At 39.7% G+C, this 21,937-nt stretch overlaps 1 protein-coding gene across 1 annotated transcript in view; it reads left to right on the forward strand.

Moving 5' to 3' along the window:
• Nucleotides 1-21,937, forward strand: part of ITPR2 (inositol 1,4,5-trisphosphate receptor type 2) — a 592,637-nt gene that overhangs the window by 138,562 nt on the left and 432,138 nt on the right. The window contains exons 9-10 of the mRNA XM_052640930.1: nucleotides 710-805; nucleotides 16,180-16,224. Of these exons, the coding sequence (XP_052496890.1) occupies nucleotides 710-805; nucleotides 16,180-16,224 (141 nt within the window). The remainder of the gene's footprint in view (nucleotides 1-709; nucleotides 806-16,179; nucleotides 16,225-21,937) is intronic.

Raw genomic sequence — 21,937 nt, forward strand, 5'->3', positions numbered from 1 at the left:
ACCCATGCTGACTGCCGTGTTGATCCAAAGTAGCCTTCTGTAGGGAGCTCCCCTGGTGACTCAGTGGTAAAGAATCCACCTGCCAATGCAGGAGACGTGGGTCTGACCCCTGGTTTGGGAAGATAACCCTGGAGAAGGCAGTGGCTACCCACTGCAGTATACTTGTCTAGAGAATTCCATGGACGGGAAAGCCTGGCAGGCTACAGTCCATGTGGTCACAAAGAGGAGGACACGACTGAGCGACTAAAGCACGAGCCTTCTCTAGGTGCTCAATCACGCACTCTCTTTCCTGCTGGTGTTGCCAAATCTTATTCATTGAAAGCTTAGTCTTATTCGTTGCTCTGGTCCCTATTGCCCAGAAGAGTACCTGGCACCTGGTGGACTCTTAACATAATCTGTTGAGTGAATGAATAACAAATGTGAGGAAGCCCCGCAGTATTTCCAGTTTGGGCCTGGAAACATGTGTTTTGGAGTAAGGCTGTATTTGCAGATATGAGACATGAGAATCATCCAAGCCCAGTAAGGTAACTGTTCTCTTACTTATTTATGGGGAATCTTGGTTTCTGCTACATTGGACTCCTGAAAAGGTATATTAGGTTTGACAAGTTTAACGTGAACATGCGGGTACCCCATGTAACGTCTTGAGATTTGCTTGCCAGGAACATGCATGTCTTTTAGCCATTTTTTTTGTTTCTCTTTTTGTCTGTAGGTAGTTCATCATGATCCGTGCCGTGGGGGTGCAGGACAGTGGAACAGCTTGTTCAGATTTAAACATCTTGCAACCGGGAACTATTTAGCTGCGGAGGTAACATTAACGGATATAGTGTTGTAAAATCTCTGATTCAGAAATAGTAAAACAGGCAATAGAGAAGATGTATTTGTAGGAACAGTTATTGTGCACATTTGATTATTGCTAGTCAAGTACTGGATTGGCATGTCCGCTATTCTCAAAATGTAAATATTAATTGAAATCTTAAAATAATCTTTGTTTTGAAAATAAAAACAGCAGCAGCCACCACAACAGAACCATGTGGTTGGTTTGCTGTAAGGGTATTTGAAAGAGGGTGTCTGATTTGCACCAGTGTGGGATTCATCCTGAGACTTCCTGTTTGACTTCACTCTTTCAGAATGTCTGATTTGGAATCCTGATCAGCTCATAGTTGGTGTGGTGTAGTCTAGATAGCTTCAGATTGATGTTCTGTGGCTATTCTTTCACTGGTGGGTGGCTTTCATTGTTCAAACCATTAGAAAGGAAAGGGTCCCCCCCACCCCACCGCCGAGATATTGCACTGTCTTAAAACTGTCAATAAAAATGGTAAAAATGTAGAAAGGTCTTTTCTTTCTCCACTAAATGCATGTTGACAGAGTGAAAAGTGGTAGAAATAACAGCACTGAAGCTGTAGGAATGATTTAATTAAAGGTTAGTTATCTGGTTTAAAACTAGTTTTGAAAATATTTGTTATAATTTTAAATTCATTTTTTCTTAAATCTTTATAAAATTGAAGCATGGTTGATTTATAATATTGTGTTAGTTTCACATTTACAGCAAAGTGGTTCAGTTATACATACATAATATACATGTTGTGTATCTATATATATATTTATATTCTTTTAAAAATTCTTTTCTATTATAGGTTATTATAAGATATTGAATATAGATCCCTGTGAAAGTGAAAGTCACTCAGTTGTGTCCTACTCTTTGTGACCCCATGGACTATACTAGTCCGTGGAATTCTCTACGCCAGAATACAGGAGTGGGTAGCCTTTTCCTTCTCCAGGCCCCAGGTCTCCCTCACTGCAGGCGAATTCTTTACCAGCTAAGCCACAAGGGAAACCCATAGTTGCCTGTACTATACAGTAAATCTTCGTTGTTTATTTTATATATGGTATTATATAGAAAATCTTTGTTTTCAAATATATGAAATATCCATTTATTTTACTCTTAACTCTGTTTTTCAACTTAGAGTTTCTTCTGGGATTCTAAACCAGAATTTTGTCTTGGAATGTCTAGTATTAATTATCTAACTTTTGCTTTTGGATGTTTCAGAGGGTAAGTAGGTGGGGCTGGAAAGCTGATGCGCAAAAGGTGGTGCAAACAGGAAGTTTCTATAAATATGCTGACCCCAGTGTAAAGTAGAACTCAAACCCATTACCCTCTCTGTCATGTTAATCTGTGATGGTTTTCCTTATAGTATTTCCCACGTTCTCACTTTTTATATGTCTTATTGACTTTCTCTGTCAGAATGAATATACTCTCTGAAGGCAGGAATTTTTTTTTTTTTTTGCTAACATCACCACTGGATGCCCAGTACCTGGGAAAGTACCTGGTACTTTGAAAGCATTTGGTGAATACATTTTGAATGAATGAATGAATATGAAGAAGCTATTCAGGGTTCCCTAAGCTGAGAGAATGGGAATAAAGAAAATCATAGAATTTGTATTTGAGACACATTTGAGACCATATTTGGGCAAATTAATCTCTCTAAACTCCCGTTTCCTCCGCTGGAAAATGGGGATAATCACAATATTTATATAAGTTTATCAAGAGAATGAAATGATATAAAGTGCTTGGTGTAATGTGTGACCAGGAAGGAATGCTGGCAAGATTAATTTTATTATATGGCAAGTAGAAAGCATTCTTACCTTTATAAATATCTGACTCAATTTTAATGAATCGGCTCACTTAAATGAAATAGAGCTTCACAATTTATGGGCTGCTGATACCATAAATGTTTTGAAGTAACTTTTTTTTGGAAAAGTTAAGCAGTAAGGTAAGAGAATCTTGTCTAAAATAAGAATTAGAAAAGCCTAGTGGGTGTCCTATCAAAGATTAGAAATTAGGATTAAAATTCTCTTAGAAATGGGGAAACACTCAAGTACAACACCCCTTGGTAGAGGGTGGTGGGGGGCACAAGGAAGGGCAGCTGCCTGGTGGATGAATAAGGCAGATGGGGAAGAGAGAGAAGCATGTTCAGGCAGTGAGGCAGAGGAGATATGTTTATTTTACAAACTAGTTTCACATGGGTAATTCATGTGTATATCACACATAAGATATATGTGAGTTAAGAAGTGATGCTAGAAGGTGGGAGGGGAGTGATGGGGCCAGAAATGTAGGGTAGCTGGTATTTTCAGGCCATATATATTAAGCCATGCAGAATGTGTTTAATCTTTCGCTTAAAGAGCAGCGTTCTAAATAATATGTGTTCAAAACAGACCACTCCAGAGTGGCACTGCCCAATATGGTAGTCACCAGCAGCGTGTCAGCTATTTAAACTTTATATTTTTTTAATTAAGTAAAATTAGAAAGACTGGCAGCCTGGGAAGTCACACAAGCAACAGGAAAATCAAATAGGCTGAGTCACAGGCGCCAAGCAAGAGAAGGTAGGGTTTCAACAAGGAGGGAGTGCTACAGAAAAGGTCAGGAACAAAATGTCTTCACAGCACTTGGCAAGAATATGGTCATCTGTGACTTCACTGAGAGCATTTTTAGTAAGACCAGAATGCAGGGAGCAGAGGAAGAGATGAGGAAGCTAGCAATCAGAAGGAGGTGTGGACTGAGATTTCTATAATGGTTGTGAAGGGGGAGAATCAGAGTCATAAAAGGAAGGGAAGAGTTCTATTAGATTAAAAAAATTTTTTTTTTTAATTTTTATAATTGGTTTTGCCATAGATCAGCATGTATCCACCACAGGTATACATGTGTTCCCCATCCTGAACCCGCCTCCCTCCTCCCTCCCTGTACCATCCCTCTGGGTCATCTCAGTGCACCAGCCCCAAGCATCCAGTATCATGCATTGAACCTGGACTGGTGACTCGTTTCATATATGATATTATACATGTTTCACTGCCATTCTCCCAAATCATCCCACCCTCTCCCTCTCCCACAGAGTCCAAAAGACTGTTCTATACATCTGTGTCTCTTTTGCTGTCTTGCATACAGGGTTATCATTACCATACAGTAAGATGGATGAGCTCTTCTAGGGGACGATCTATCAGAGGGCAGGATTTGGAGGCATGTTACTCTTTTCCTCAAACTTGTCCACTTTCAACACACCTATTTATAGTTTGAAACATTAATTTAGTATGCTTAGGCACCCCTGGTCAATTGGATGATACAATTCTTAAATTGCCTTTGAGTTCATGGTATTTATATTGGCCAGTGCAGCAAAGAGAGCCTGGAGTAGTGGGAAGAAAAGTCCCAGGTAGACTGCTCACAATCTCTCTGCCTTTAAGCAAATACTTGACCCCTCTGAACCTCAGTTCCCTTGTGTGTGAAAAAGGTGATAATATATATTATATGGGATTTTTTGGAATTAAAGAATATCTTGTGAATTTTAAGCATCTTGTACATAAAGGGTATTTAGTAAGTATTAAGTCCCTTTGTTTCCATTGGGAGGAAGGGGAAAGGAAATGTGTAGTTGTGCTTATTATTATTTTAAAAGTTATCCTTATTACTTTTGTTATTCATAACTGACATTTCTTTGTCAGTCAGATAACTTAAGGGGTAAAATGTTTTGGGAATCACCACTGGGTACCTTGTATCTAGAACAGTCTCTGATAATTTATATTCAGTAAGTATTGGATAGTCTAATGAATAAATCATAGAGAGAATGAAGTTTTAAATCCAGGCATTTCGCTTGGCAAAACAGAAAACCCAGAGTCAGAGAAGGGATTTATTTTGTCCAAAGTTAAGAAACAAGGTTAATGATAGTATTCAGGCTGGATGCTACACTTGCATTGTTTCATCCCGATCAGTGAGTCTCGATGGAGGATGGTCTTCTTCCCAGGGGGTGTTTGACAAAGTCTGGAGACATTTTTATTGTCGCAGTTGGGGAGAGGGAGCTACTGGCATCTAGTGGGTAGAGGCTAGGGATGCAGCTAAACATCCTAAAAAGTGAAGGACAGATCCCACAACAAAGAATGATCTGGGCTCAAATGCCACTAGTGCCAATGTTGAGAAACTGATGTATGTTATACTGAAATTACATAATCATTTTATTGACTGCCTCCTAGATGAAAGCACTGTTCTGTTATTGCGAAGAAATCAAAGATGACTAACATTTTGTCCTTGTCCTTCAAGAATGTGCAGTCTGGAGGGGAATTATATTAACTCATCACTGGGACATCTATTTGTCAGTTGTTTCCAGCATACATAAATATCTGAGATAACAGGTTATGTGTAAGGTTTAAATTATTAACATTTGAAGACGCTCATGGTAAATCTCTCAGTAAGTTTAAAGGGCTGCCACCTTAAATCTAAGGACATATGAGAAAAAACACCTAAATTTTTAACTTATACTTTCGTAATCTGATATTCTATTTCACCAGTGCTTACTGGGTGGCTAAGTTATTCAGAAAAATGTAATAAGCTTATTTGTTTGGAAATGAAGGGTAAACTAAAGAAAATTAGACTGTTACATGTGCTGAGTATTGTGTAGTCTTAACTGTGGAGACAAAACAGGTAAATTACAAGCTATTCAAGAATGGCACCATGTTGTGTGTGTGTGTGTGTGTGTGTGTGTGTGTGTGTGTGTGTGTGTGTGTGTGTGAATTGTAGAAAACATCTAGGAATTAGGATGGTGATATGATATAACACTGTTTAGACTTTATTCTGTAAATTACTAAAGTCAACTAAGGTTTAGAAATGAACCCTTACTCAGTTTGAATATCTCTAACAGTGTTGTCTTAGCGAATTAAGGGTTTATTTTTGAATACTATGCAGTGCTACTAACTCATGACAAAATGTGGAACAAAATATTTGTGAATTAGGTAGCAGGGCATTTGTGACTGTATTATTAGGCTTTCTTCTATAATGTCAGTTTCTGTGGGCCATGCAAGAAATAAGGTGACATGAACGGAAGTAAACTCTCATATATTTTTGCTTTTTTTTTCTTTTTAAAAATTTATTTATTTTTTAATTGAATGATAATTTTTACAGAATTTTATTGTTTTCTGTCAAACCTCAGTATGAATCAGCCATTGGTGTACATATATCCCCTCCCTTTTGAACCTTGCTTTTAATATACAGCACGGTTGTCAGCACACTCCTTGCCATTTTGCCATGGATCTTTTTCTTGTATCACCTATTGGTGCAGGAGTGTTCACAATCCTGTCTGTGGCTGAGAAAGTAATTTTATCATAATCTGAATAGGGACAATATGAAAGCCTTAGTAAATAGCTCTTCTACAGCTGTAAGAAGAATTATAACTCAAATATCACAATTTCTAATCTGCTGCATTTTCTTTCTTTGGATGTTATTAAAGGACTAACTTTTGATAATCATTTCCCAAGAGTGACAGTGAAAAATAATTTTATTAAAGATTTTGTAATTGCCCATTTTAAGACAACTAGCTTATTTATCTGTAGATAGGCCAGACTTCCACCAGATGGCAGTAAACACTTATTTCCTAACTCCAGCGTAGTCTTTGGATTTTAGTTAATTAAAAACTTAGTACTCAAGAACTTGTACATTAGCATAGGATCTTATGTATATTAGGGCTGTAGTTTTAAATACCTCAATGTCTGGTTCTCTTTCAAATGTTATCAGTCATAGTATACGAAAAGGGTCTTTATATATATATGTGTGTGTGTGTGTGTATATATATATATATGTATGCGAAATTTATATACAATAGAGGAACATGCATACCAGACTCTTTATATACAATAAATATATATCAAAATATACATGATGCTTGGTACATGTCAGCATCCTGTAAATGTTATTTTCCCCTTCTTTCCTGGCCCTAACAGTAATAGCTTGGCTCTGAAATGCCTTGTCATTAGAAAAAGGAACATATAATTATTTAAAATTATACATGTGTTGACTTTATGACTTCGGTGTGATATATATTAAAAATTGATCAAAAGACATTTCATTATAAAAATAATTTTTTTTTTTTTACAAAAATGAACATAAATTTTGGACTTGCAGCTTGCCATCTGCTGCTTGCTATTCTTTCGAGAGGCAGTTGCAGCTGTCTTTAATTTAATAAGTGGTATAGCCATGACTTTCACTGTCTCGGTGCTTATGATATTAATCTGTCTCTCTGCCACTTTTCTATTCTGACTTGTCATATGCTCTGCCTGACTTCATTCTAGTCCTCTTTGGCCACTTGAATGAAGATTCCCTTCAAAGCTTAATTTCAGGACTTCCCTGGTGGTCCAGTGACTAAAACTCTGCACTTCCAGTTCAGGGGGCCTGAGTTCTATCCCTGGTCAGGGAACTAGACTCCACATGCCACACCTAAGAGAGCTCACATACCTCATCTAAGACCCAATACAGCCAAATAAATAAATACATAGTTTTTAAAAATTAAAAAAACAAGTTTAGTGCCTATTTGCTCTTTCTCTTCTCTTTCTGTTACTTACTCTCCTGGCTGCAGTGGGCCATGACTTTGATCTTAGATATTTCACTGCCAATTGAAACTCAACAATCATATCTAAGATGAAATTGTTTCCCCAGAGAGACTAAGTTTTCCTAGCTCTGGGTGAAAACCTTGCGAGTCATGATAAACACTTTTTCTCCCTCAACCTTCGGGTTCTCTTGATTCTGTCTCCGTAGAATCTTTCCCATCCGCTTTCTCCTTTCTATTTCAGCATCTTTATTGATGCTGGGGCTCTACCACCACTTACTCCAGGCCTGCACTTGGTTACATTGTCCCTTTTATCATCTGTCTCTATCTCCTGCTAACTATGGCCAAGGGAGGGTTTTTAGTGCACTGTTTCTGCAAACATTTTCCCAGTGATATATGCAAAATCTTCCTGAAGATGCAAACCCTTTAGCATGTGGCAAAAAAAGCCCCATTGGTTAGGCCTTCCTTCTTACCTTGGATCATACCAGTCCTCATTATGGGGGTAGGAGGGAAGTCATTGGCTATCAGAACTAAAAGATGGAGCTTTGGAACCGTCAGACCGGTGCTTCTGAATAACCTGCTGCTCTTCAGTGGTTTGATTTTGTATGGAGTACTTAGTGTGCCCCAGGTGTCTTACCTAGAAAATGGGGTTAAGGGTTGCTTCTAATAGGATAATTGTATGGGGAGAATTAACCTTGAAAAGCATATAAAAATATTCTATAAGTGACATTTACGGGCCTTCTCTGATCAAGGCTCATTTTCTCAGATATTTAGCAGTAGCTCCCCTTGTACTGCTTGTCTTCTTCATTCCAGCCTTCTGTCTGTCTGTCTTTTTTTTTTTTCAGTTTTCATTTTAAATTTTATTTGTTAACTTTTAATTTTATATTGGAGTATAGTTGATTTACAATGCTGTGTTAGTTTCAAGCGTAAGGCAAAGGAATTCAGTTATAAATATACCTGTATCTGTTCTTTTTCAGATTCTTTGCCCATAGGTTATTACAAGAGTATTGAGTCAAGGTCGCTGTGCTGTACAGCATTTCCTTTCTGAGAACCTATTTTATATAGAAAATATTTCCTTCTCTCCCAGTTGTAATTCTACCTATCTTCAAGGCTTCACTCATGTACTACCTTCTCCAAGAATAATTCTTGTTTTTTTTTAATTGTTTGTTTGCTTATTTTTTGGCTATGCTGGGTCTTTGTGGTGCACTTGGGCTTTCTCTAGTTGCGGTGAGCTGGGGGTACTCTTCCTTGCTGTGTGTGATCTCATTCTGGTGACTTCTCTTGTTGCAGAGCCGAGGCTCTAGGTGCGTGGGCTTCAGGAGTTGTGGAGCACAGGCTTATTTGCTCTCTTGCGTGTGAAATCTTCCTGGACCAGGGATTGAACCCTTGTGTTCTGCATTGGCAGGCGAGTTCTAATCTACTGTACCACCAGTGAAGTCCCTTCATGAATAATTCCTGAATAAATTTGCCCACCATAGATCCCTCCTTCTTCTGACCTATTATTATTTATAAATTATTCATTCATGTCTTGTATCTCTTGTCATATTCTATTTTATATTACTGCTAACGGTATTTATGTCTATTTTCCCTCCTAGATTGTAAGGTCTTGTGGTCAGGGACCATATTCTTTTTGTCTTTGTGAAAATACCTAATGCCACCATTCTTTGTCCATTTTAGATGCTCTATTAATATTTATTGAGTAAATGATCGAATAACATATTAGATCTCTCTCTCCAATGCCAGATTTATAATTCATCTTTTAACATAAGAAAATACTTCCTTTAAAGTCCTAAAAGATTCAGGAAGCTTCATATCACCGTGTCTTTTTTCCCCTTCTTTAGAAATATTTTTTTTTATTCATCCTTAGTCTAATTGCTGAATTACTGTTATGGTTATAGTTATAGAAGGAGATCAGCAGCATGATTAAAACATATATTAAAGCATATATTTATTTGATCTTTGGTTAATGTTGGTGAATTTATGTAGCCATAGATCTATTTGGGTACTCGTTCCTTCTCCTCCTCCTTCAGTTCAGTTCAGTTCAGTCGCTCAGTCGTGTCTGACTCTTTGTGACCCCATGAATCGCAGCACGCCAGGCCTCCCTGTCCATGACCAACTCCCGGAATTCACTCAGACTGACGTCCATCGAGTCAGTGATGCCATCCAGCCATCTCATCCTGGGTCGTCCCCTTCTCCTCCTGCCCCCAATCCCTCCCAGCATCAAAGTCTTTTCCAATGAGTCAACTCGTCGCATGAGGTGGCCAAAGTACTGGAGTTTCAGCTTTAGCATCATTCCTTCCAAAGAAATCCCAGGGCTGATCTCCTTCAGAATGGACTGGTTGGATCTCCTTGCAGTCCAAGGGGCTCTCAAGAGTCTTCTCCAACACCACAGTTCAAAAGCATCAATTCTTTGGCACTCAGCCTTCTTCACAGTCCAACTCCCACATCCATACATGACTACTGGAAAAACCATAGCCTTGACTAGACGGATCTTAGTCGGCAAAGTAATGTCTCTGCTTTTGAATATGCTATCTAGGTTGGTCATAACTTTCCTTCCAAGGAGTAAGCGTCTTTTAATTTCATGGCTGCGGTCACCATCTGTTTTTTGGAGCCCCCAGAAACAAAGTCTGACACTGTTTCCCCATCTATTTCCCATGGAGTGATGGGGCCGGATGCCATGATCTTTGTTTTCTGAATGTTGAGCTTTAAGCCAACTTTTTCACTCTCGTCTTTAATTTAATGATATGGAATTAGTATGATTAGGCTTTAGTCATAGACTTCTTTCTTTTACAGATGAGGATCCTCAGTTCTTTCAGGGTTAGGTGACCTCTCCTAAGACCCATGGTATTTCCTTCCAGACCAGAGTCTGGAATCCAGTTCCCCACACATCTGTCACAGACTGGACTGGGTGATGCTAAAAGGGTGGAATGTGTGAAGACAATTTTAGAAAGTAACATTGACTTTAAGGTAGAATGTGACCTGTGTCTTAAAGGGTGTATGTGATTCTGTGTTTGACTTCGGTACGTTAATTCCTGTTTTTGTCCACATTTTAGTGATGCATATGTCGTGGCTTCTAGCATGAATTTGATTTACTTCACAGTTTCTGTAACCAACTAGTCCAAATGCTTATTGGATGAAAACTTTGACCATATGATATATCCTGGTTAAACTTGCTGCATACCTTTTGAATATAGTTTAACTATAATTTTAGAGTATATATATATTTTTTAATTTAAAAGAAAATTCTGAATTCTTCAAACTGAAAAAAATAAAACAATGATCCTTTCTTTGTTAAAGGCATTTTATTTTATTTTTAATTTGGCTACATCACACAGCATGCAGGATCTTAGTTCCCTGACCAGAGATTGAACCCGGTTCTTAGCAGTGAAAACAGCCAAGTCCTACCATCGAACCTCCACAAAATTCCCTAAAACAATGTTACTTGACTAAGAAAGCTGAATAAACCCCTTCTGTGCCCTTTGTTGGAACTTTCATTACTACCGAGTAAAAGTGTGTCTTTTTGAGTTTGATTAATCAGTACACTGTCTTTTCACTTTCTACCTTTCACTGTTGGATTCCAAAAGCAAGAATAGTACTGTTCTGGAACTGACTCATTTAATCATAATTCAGGGGAATTTAAGGAGCTTGAGGTACACATCTCCATAGAAAAATAAAGTTCAGCCTCAGATCTCTCCAGTTACTAGCCTGGCACCAAGAGGCAACTTGTAACTGGATTCCTATTTTATAACCCCTCCTCCACTCCATTGTCTGTCTGCTCTGAAAATTGGAAGACTGCTGTCCAGTGGCTCTTGGACTGGCAACTCCTCTCCCTTATACCCCCACTCACTTTCTGGTTTGTTTAACCATAGTTTAGCGTTCTGTCTGTTCTTAGATTTCATATGAATGCAGTCATACCATGTGTGTCTTCTCCCACTTTAAAATTGAAAGATAGGTGACATAGTTGTAGGTGTACAATATAATGACTTGGTGTGTGTGTGTGTATATATATATATATATATATATATATAGTGGTAGTGGTAAAGATATATATATATATATATATATATATATGTATGTATATAGGCACTAGTGGTAAAAAACCTGCCTGCCAGTGGAGGAGATGCAAGAGACAGGTTTGATCCCTGGGTTGGGAAGATCCTCTGGAGAAGGACATGACAATCCACTCCAGTATTGTTGCCTGGGAAATCTCATGGACAGAGAAGCCTGGCGGGCAACAATCCATGCAGTCACAGAGAGCTGGACATGACTGAAGTGACTTCATACACACACACACATACACACACACACACACATATAGAAATGATCACCACAGTAAATCTTGATAACATCCATCACCACAGTTATAAAATTTTTTTCTTGTGATGAGAGCTTTGAAGATCCACTCTCTTAGCAACTTCCAAATATACAATTCAGTATTATTAAATGTAGTCACCATGTTGTACATTACATCCCCAGGACTTACTGTCTTAGCATTGGAAGACAGTAACTTTTGACTCTGCCTTCATCCATTTCTCCCACGACCATCCCTGCCTCTGGTAACCACAAATCTGTTCGCTAAGTTCATTTTCTGTTTTTTTGTTTCTTTGTTTTGGATGCCACAATCTCACATATAGGTGAGATCATACAGTATTTGCCTGTGCTGTGCTTAGTCACTCAGTCATGTCTGTCTCTTTGCGACCCTGTTGACTGCAGCCTACAGTATTTGCCAATCTCTGTCCAACTTATTTCACCTAGCATAATGCCCTCAAGGTCCATCCCTGATGTTGCAGATGGCAGGATTTCCTTCTTCATTTTTTTTTTTACGATTGAGTAATATTCCATGGTATATACTTTTGAGATCTTTCCTTGTTATGTGCATCAGCAGCTCTATGTTTTATTGCTGACTAGTATGCCATTGCTTGAATATGCCATGTTTTGCTAATCCAGTCTCCTGTTACATGATAGACATTTTTGTCTAAGCCTAATTTCTAGCTCAGTTTTATATCCCTACCATTGTTCCTCCCCACCTTTCCCATCATCTTCAAATGAGTGTGTCTTTTTAGTTGATTTTCCTCGAATATGGTCTGCAGGAAACTCCTGGAATATGAACTCAGCATACACTGTTCTTTCTTCCGCTGAGGAAAGCTTTATTTTCCACTATCTTTGATCATTGCCTATGTTTCACTTATTTTCTCTTCCTTTTAGTACTCTGGAGGTCCATTAGTTGATACCCCATTCTCTGGTCCTCTGTGACTATTTCCTTTTTCCTAATTTTCATTTATTTACATGTTTCCTCTGTGTTGAAAGATACCTGTTCAATTTTTGTTCTTTGCATCAGTCATTTCCTATAACATCAACTATGCTTATTCCTGCTGCTGACATGGACTTTAATTTTGTATTTACGTATGTTTTCATTATTATTGAAATTCCCCTTAATTTAGCTTCTTTTTATATTGTGATTCTTTACTTTTTAATTGTTTTATTATTTATCTTATTATTTCATATTATATTTTTAGCCATTCATATTTTGCTATCTTCATATAGAGGCAGTGTTTTCTTGTACTTTCTTGAATGTGCCAAGCCATCTCCTGAAAACTTATTTTGGATCATATTGGGCTTCCCAGGTGGCTCAGTGGGTAAAGAATCCACCTGGCAGTGCAGGAAATGCAGGAGATATAGGTTTGATCCCTGGGTGGGGAAAACCCCCTGGAGAAGGAAATGGCAACCCACTCCAATATTCTTGCCTGGAGAATCCCGTGGACCGAGGAGACTGGTGGGCAGTCCACGGGGTTGCAAAGAGTCGGACATGACTGAGCACTCTTGCAGGCATACTATAGATAATACTCAGAAAGACTCTGAGAACATATTCCCCCTGTTTTAACATACTTTGTAATCTGTCCCATATTTTTTTTTTCATGCTTTCCTCCCTTATTGTCCTCAGAAGCAGAAGGTTTGAGTGGATGGTCCTTTTGTTCCTCTTGCTTTTTCTCAATCGTCTTGCTGAATGTTTAGCTGCAGGGCAGCCTTTAGGGTCCCTGCCTGCCTCCCAGTTCCAGCAGGTGTCGACTCTGCGTCCCTGGGATCTCTTGCAGTTGTGTCTCTTCCTGGCTCCTCTGCTGCTGCTACTGCTGCTAAGTCGCTTCAGTCGTGTCCGACTCTGTGCGACCCCATAGACGGCAGCCCACGAGGCTCCCCCGTCCCTGGGATTCTCCAGGCAAGAACACTGGAGTGGGTTGCCATTTCCTTCTCCAATGCATGAAAGTGAGAAGTGAAAGTGAAGTTGCTCAGTCGTGTCCAACTCTTAGCGATCCCATGGGCTGCAGCCCACAAGGTTCCTCCGTCCATGGGACTTTCCAGGCAAGAGTACTGGAGTGGAGTGCCATTGCCTTCTCCGGGCTCCTTTGCTATTTCCCTGTTAAATCCATCATCATGCAGTGTGATTCCAGACTGCAGCAGCTACATTTTTTTCTCTTCTCACTGATTCTTCAGGCAGAGCTTCTTAGAAAACCCTCTGCCGTCGTTTGCTCCCTGAGCTTTCTGCCCATTTGCTTTCTGAGCTTTGTTATATCTCTTTGATGATGAGAAGCAGAAAGAGGTAATGGAGAGGATAGAAGGATGTGATCAGATATTCAGTTATGTCTGACTCTTTGTGACACCATGGACTGTGTGTAGCCTGCCAGACTCCTCTGTCCATGGGATTCTTCTGGCAAGAATCCTGGAGTTGGGTGCCATTTCCTCTTCCAAGGGATCTTCCTGACGGAGGGATCAAACTTGATTCTCTTGTGTCTCCTGAGTTGGCAGGCAGATTCTTTACCAATAGTGCCACCTGAGAAGCCCAGATGAAGGATGGGGGAAATTTTCTGCTCCATTCCCTAGCAGGTTTTCAGGGATGGAGAAGCACTTCTGTATGGGTTGTTGGTTGATGAATACTTAGGTTCTGTGGGTCAGCAGGCAAATCGTGGAACCGCAGCCAGTATCTTCTGAACTGTGTTCACTTGGACAGTAGCCTGAAGTGAGGTTGAGATTTGCCATGAGATGACAACTGGGGAGGTATTGCCTCTCCTCCAGCTTTATAATTACTGTCAATTCACTGAATATTTAAGGTTTAGGTTGTTTTCAGTGTAAGTCTTCAGTGTTATTGAGAGTATTTTGCTTTTTTATCTTTTTCCAGCACCTTCATTAATATTTAGCAATTAATTGGCAGGGGCATTTGTCAGAGCTACTAACCAAGTGTCATACTGAAAAAGACCTCTAGCCTTATGTCTTAAGTGGTGACTTTAATTACCTGGTGTTGCATATTATATACACAAACTGACTCACATTAATAGGATTACATTCAACTGGACAGCTTGTTATTTTGAGAAAACAGCCTGTAAACCAAATGATCAACAGGGACGCCTCTTTGAAACTGCACCCCACTCCAGTACTCTTGCCTGGAAAATCCCATGGACGGAGGAGCCTGGTGGGCTGCAGTCCATGGGGTCACTAAGAGTCGGACACGACTGAACGACTTCACTTTCACTTTTCCCTTTCATGCATTGGAGAAGGAAATGGCAACCCACTCCAGTGTTCTTGCCTGGAGAATCCCAGGGACGGGGGAGCCTGGTGGACTGCCGTCTCTGGGGTAGCACAGAGTCGGACATGACTGAAGCGACTTAGCAGCAGCAGCAGCAGCCTGGTGGAAAGATTGAAGGCAGGAGGAGAAGGGGACAAAAGAGGATGAGATGGTTGGATGGCATCACTGACTCGATGGACATGAGTTGAGCAAGCTCTGGGAGTTGGTGATGAAGAGGGAAGCCTGGCATGCTGCAGTCAATGGGTTTGCAAAGAGTTGGACATGACTGGGCAACTAAACTGAAGTCCAGTGGGAGTCAGGAGTTATGAATTCTAGCCAGCTGGAAATGTGTGGGCCAACACACAGCATATCCAGATCTCATGCTTCTCTTTGGAATGACCCCCAAACTACTCCACAGCCCAACCCAGAGACATGAGTTCTTTTTTGTTAAATAATCCACATGCATTAGTTGACATAGGTGATATGTGTATGTGTGTATATGTATATATATGTGTGTGTGTGTGCACGTGTGTGTATATGTATATATATAGTTCCTCTTTTGCTTGACTTTCTTTTCTTGTGTGTATAGCACATGCAGCAGGATCTTGAATCACAGTTAAAACTTGCCTTTGGTCTACTTTTAAAACTTGGTGTCTGCATTATTGGTCAATGGCAGGTTTTGTGGTGGGCAAAATGAAGTTTCTCTAATGCTTCCTAGGAGATGAGATTGTCAGCTCTCACTTGTTCAAAAATGTCAACTGTTTGATATAAACAAAGGCCATAGCTTTGGTATTTTACCTCTAGTTTCCTGCCACTCGGATTTGAAGGTATTTGGTAATACCTTTTTTCTTAGCCTCTTTCTATGTGAAATTTAGTTAAGTATATGTTGTCTGTGTGCATGCACGTGCTCAGTTGTGTCCAACTCTTTGTGACCCCACGGACTGTAGCCTGTCCACCAGGCTCCTCTGTCCATGGAATTTTCCAAGCAAGAATACTGTAGTGGGCTGCCATTTCCTCCTCCAAATCTTCCCAACCCAGGGATCGAACCCATGTCTCCTGCATTGGCAGGCGGATTCTTGATCACTTCGCCACCTGTGAGTATCAGGTCAGTTCAGTTCAGTTGTTCAGGCATGTCTGACTCTGTGACCGCATGGACTGCAGCACACCAGGCTTCTCTGGGAATATAGTGAACTGGAATTAAAGATCACTGTTCTTGTTAATGTACTTTTAATAGCAATTCAAAACTAGTTTTTTGTTTTTTTTTTTAAGCTTAACCCTGATTATCGAGATGCCCAAAATGAAGGGAAAAATGTGGTGAGTAGAACTATTTTTTTCTCCATAAAATACAAGCATATTATTTATATTTTATATGAACAAACTGAAAAGTTATTAGACAATTTGAAGACTAGGGACTCTGAGAGAGAGACTCTGAGTAGAGTTTGTGGATCAAAGATAAAAGTAAATGATGAGGTGGCTTAGAGTATAAGAAGATGATCAGTAGTGGGTGTTTAAGGAGATTTCTAGCAATTTGGAGGCTATTTATGATAGAGTGCTGAAGGCAGCTGGGTCTCAGAGGTATGCTTCATCTAGGTTTAGTTTTCATAAGTGCATAGAAATTAGAAATTAGGAAAGAGGAGTGGAATTGTGACTTAATATTAAAATAGGACAACAAAAAAATCATTTTTGATTCAAAATAACTTGGGTTTTATTTATGCAAGAAATTGAACTATTCAGCAAGTAGATAATTTTACTTTCTAATATTCTACCATGTGCTACTCAAAATGATCTCAATCATTTTTCATTAAAAATTCTTATTATTATTCATCCTGCTCATCTCATCCCCACTTGTAAAGAAAATGACTTAATGATGACAACATGATTTAATTCAATAAAATTTTAGAGAGGAAGGGATGTGCCAGAGGGAATGGGTTTGGGGTACAAGTGAAACTGTGTGGTGATAGATGGTAACTAGACTTCTGGTAGTCATCACTGTGTACTATAGGATGTTGAATTATGATGCTATATACCTGAAACTTATTAAAAATTCAGAAATTCAGGACACTTTGATGTGATATAAATAAAGCCCGGATGATGGGCTAGATTTCTTCCTTTTTTTTTTTTTTTTTGGTATGTCTAATTATCATTTATATTACTGTTGTTATATTTTTAAGTTACTTCTGCAACTGCTGTCCTTAGAAACAACTAAGGACAAGACCTAAAAATCAAACTCCTGTTTCTCAGTTTCCTACAGGAAAAGACTGTGAACTATTTTTTAAACTGATTCAGTTTCCCTTCTTTTAGTAGAAAATTGGCAACCCTGAGACTTCTGTTTCCCATGACACACAAAAGCTAGTAAACATCTAGAAGTGGTTCAAAATTTATAAGTAAACAATATTATATGACCAAATAGAAAGTTTAAATAATTTTTATGACCTGAAAACACACTTAAGAGAACAAAACCTCTCAATATTTTCATACCTAATCTTGAGAGTCCCTTGGACTGCAAGGAGATCCAACCAGTCCATTCTGAAAGAGATCAGCCCTGGGATTTCTTTGGAAGGAATGATGCTAAAGCTGAAACTCCAGTACTTTGGCCACCTCACGTGAAGAGTTGACTCATTGGAAAAGACTCTGATGTTGGGAGGGATTGGGGGCAGGAGGAGAAGGGGACGACAGAGGATGAGATGGCCGGATAGTATCACTGACTCGATGGACGTGAGTCTGAGTGAACTCCAGGAGCTGGTGATGGACAGGGAGGCCTGGCGTGCTGCAATTCATGGGGTTGCAAAGAGTCGGACACGACTGAGCAACTGAACTGACTGAACTGAATCTTAAACATTCTAACGAATAATTTCGATTGTCTGAAATTATTGCACAAAAAAGATATAACTAAATGTTTTAACTAATCAAACTGATCACATAGAACAGCCTTGTCTAACTCAGTGAAACTATGAGCCATACTGTGTAAGGCCACCCAAGACAGATGGGTCAAGGTGGAGAGTTCTGACAAAATGTAGTCTACTGGAGAAGGGAATGGCAAACTACTTCAATATTCTTACCTTGAGAACCCCATGAACAGTATGAAAAGACAAAAATATATGACACTGAAAGATAAACTCCTCAGGTTGGTAGGTGTCCAATATGCTACTGGAGAGGAGTGGAGAAAAAGCTCCAGAAAGAATGAAGAGATGGAGCCAAAGCAAAAACAACGCCCAGTTGTGGATGTGACTGGTGATGGAAGTAAAATCCAATGCTGTAAAGAACAATATTGCATAGGAACCTGGAATGTTAGGTCCATGAATCAAGGTAAAATGGAAATGGTCAAATAGGAGATGACAAGAGTGAGCATCGACATTTTAGGGATCAGCAAACTAAAATGGACTGGAATGGATGAATTTAACTCAGATGACCATTATATCTACTACTGTGGGTAAGAATCCCTTAGAAGAAATGGAGTAACCTTCATTGTCAACAAAAGAGTCTGAAATGCAGTTCTTGGGTGCAGTCTCAAAAGTGACAGAATGATCTCTGTTTGTTTCCAAGGCAAACCATTCAGTATCACAGTAATCCAAGTCTATACTCCAACCAGTCATGCGGAAGAAGCTGAAGTTGAATAGTTCTATGAAGACCTACCAGATCTTCTAGAATTAACACCCAAGACTGGAATGCAAAAGTAGGAAGTCAAGAGATAACTACAGTAACAGGCAAATTTGTCCATTTAGTACAGAATGAAGCAGGACAAAGGCTAAAAGAGTTTTGCCAAGCGAATGCACTGGTCATCCAACAACACAAGAGAAGAGTCTACACATGGACATCACTGGGTGGTCAATGCCAGATTCAGATTGATGATATTCTTTGCAGCTGAAGATGGAGAAGCTATACACAGTCAGCAAAAACAATACCAGGAGCTGACTGTGGCTCAGATCATGAACTTATGTAAACTTCAGACTTAAATTGCAGAAAGTAGGGAAAACCACTCGACCATTCAGGTATGACCTAAATCAAACCCCTTATGATTATACAGTAGAAGTGACAAATAGATTCAAGGAATTAGATCTGATAGAGTGTCTGAAGAACTATGGATGGAGGTGGCATTGTATAGGAGTCAGGGATCAAGATCATCCCCAAGAAAAAGAAATGTAAAAAGGCAAAATGGTTGTCTGAAGAGGATTTACAAATAGCTGAGAAAGGAAGAGAAGCGAAAAACAAAGCAGAAAAGGAAAGATATACCCTTTTGAATGCAGAGTTCCAAAGAATAGGAAGGAGAGATAAGAAAGCCTTCCTCAGCAATTAATGCCAAGAAATCGAGGAAAACAATAGAATGGGAAAGACTAGAGATCTCTTCAAGAAAATTAGAGATACCAAGGGAACATTTCATGCAACGATGGGCATCAATAAAGGACAGAAGTGGTATGGACTTAACAGAAGCAGAAGATATTAAGAAGTAGTGGAAAGAGTACACAGAAGAACTATACAAAAAAGATCTTCATGACCCAGATAACCATGATGGTGTGATCACTCACCTAGAGCCAGACAACCTGGAATGCGAAGTCAAGTGGGCCTTAGGAAGCATCACTACGAACAAACCTAGTGGAAGCGATTGAATTCCAGTTGAGCTATTTTGAATCCTAACATGATGCTGTGTAAGTGCTGCACTCAATATGTCAGCAAATTTGGAAAACTCAGCACTGGCCACAGGACTGGAAAAGGTCAGTTTTCATTCCAATCCCGAAGAGGGCAATGCTAAAGAATGTTCAAACTACTACACAATTGCACTCATCTCACATGTTAGGAATGTAAAGCTCAAAATTCTCCAAGCCAGGCTTCAAGAGTACGTGAACTGTGAACTTTCAGATGTTCAAGTTGGATTCAGAAAAAGCAGAGGAACCAGAGATCAAATTGCCAACATCCACTGGTTCACAGAAAAAAGGCAAAAGAATTCCAGAAAAACATCTACTTCTGCTTTATTGACTATGCCAAAGCCTTTGACTATGTGGATCACAACGAACTGGAAAATTCTGAAAGAGATGGGAATACCAGACCACCTGACCTGCCTCTTGAGAAACCTGTATGCAGGTCAAGAAGCACCAGTTAGAACTGGACATGGAACAATGGAGTGGTTGCAAATTGGAAAAGGAGTATGTCAAGGCGATATATTGTCACCCTGCTTATTTAACTTATATGCAGTGTACATCATGTGAAATGCTGGGCTGGATGAAGCACAAGCTGGAATCAAGATTACCAGGAGAAATATCAATAACCTCATATACGGAGATGACACTGCCCTATGGCAGAAAGCGAAGAACTAAAGAGCCTCTTGATAAAAGTGAAAGAGGAGAGTGAAAAAGTTGGTTTAGAACTCAACTTTCAGAAAACTAAGATCATGGCATCAGGTCCCATTACTTCACGGCAAATAGATGGGGAAATGAAACAGTGAGAGACTTTATTTTTTGGGGCTTCAAAATCACTGCAGATGGTGATTGCAGCCATGAAATTAAGACACTTGCTCCTTGGAAGGAAAGCTATGACTGTCCTGCTGCTGCTGCTGCTAAGTCGCCTCAGTTGTGTCCGACTCTGTGTGACCCCACAGACCGCAGCCCATCAGGCTCCGTTAGACTGCATATTAGAAAAGAGAGACATTACTTTGCCAACAAAAGTCCATCTAGTCAAGGCTATGGTTTTTCCAGTGGTCATGTATGGGTGTGAAATTTGGACTATAAAGAAAGATGAGTGCCGAAGAATTGATGCTTTTGAATTGTGGTGTTGGAGGAGACTCTTGAGAGTCCCTTGGACTACAAGGAGATCCAACCAGTCCATCCTAAAGAAATCAGTCCTAAATATTCATTGGAAGGACTGATGCTAAAGCTGAAGCTCCAATCCTTTGGCCACCTGATGTGAAGAACCAACTCATTGGAAACGACCCTGATGCTGGGAAAAATTGAAGGCAGAAGGAGAAGGGGACGACAGAGGATGAGATGGTTGGATCACATCACTGGCTTGATGGACGTGAGTTTGAGCAAGCTCCAGGAGTTGGTGATGGACAGGGAAGCCTGGCGTGCCGCATCCTATGGGTTTCAAAGAGCTGGACGTGACTGAGCAAATGAAGTGAATTATACTGAACTGTTTAAACTGAGTACAACTTGCTGTCGCCCCATGGTGTCTACTGCTTCATATATCTGATTGCCTCCTTTTCTGTATGTGGGCTCGGTAAAGGACAGAAATGGTGTGGACCTAACAGAAGCAGGAGATATTAAGAAGAGGTGGCAGGAATACACAGAAGAACTGTACAAAGAAGTGCTTCACGACCAAGATAATCACGATGGTGTGATCACTCACCTAGAGTCAGACATCTTGGAATGCAAAGTCAAGTGGGGCTTAGAAAGCATCACTACGAACAAAGCTAGTGGAGGTGATGGAATTCCAGTTGAGCTGTTTCAAATCCTGAAAGGTGATGCTGTGAAAGTGCTGCACTCAACATGCCAACAAATTTGGAAAACTCAGCAGTGGCCACAGGACTGGAAAAGGTCAGTTTTCATTCTAATCCCAAAGAAAGACAATACCAAAGAATGCTCAAAGTACCACACAATTGCACTCATCTCACATGCTAGTAAACTAATGCTCAAAATTCTCCAAGCTAGGCTTCCACAATACGTGAACCATGAACTTTCAGATGTTCAAGCTGGTTTTAGAAAAGGCAGAGGAACCAGAGATCAAATTGCCAACATCTGCTGGATCATGGAAAAAAGCAAGAGAGTTGCAGAAAAACATCTATTTCTGCTTTATTGACTATGCCAAAGCCTTTGACTGTGTGGATCACAATCAACTGTGGAAAATTCTGAAAGAGATGGGAATACCAGACCACCTGATCTGCCTCTTGAGAAACCTGTATGCAGGTCAGGAAGCAACAGTTAGAACTGGACATGGAACAACAGACTGGTTCCAAATAGGAAAAGGAGTACGTCAAGGCTGTATATTGTCACCCTGCTTATTTAACTTCTATGCAGAGTACATCATGAGAAATGCTGGA

Source organism: Budorcas taxicolor, chromosome 5 (assembly GCF_023091745.1).
Source record: "Budorcas taxicolor isolate Tak-1 chromosome 5, Takin1.1, whole genome shotgun sequence".
NCBI lineage: Eukaryota > Metazoa > Chordata > Mammalia > Artiodactyla > Bovidae > Budorcas > Budorcas taxicolor.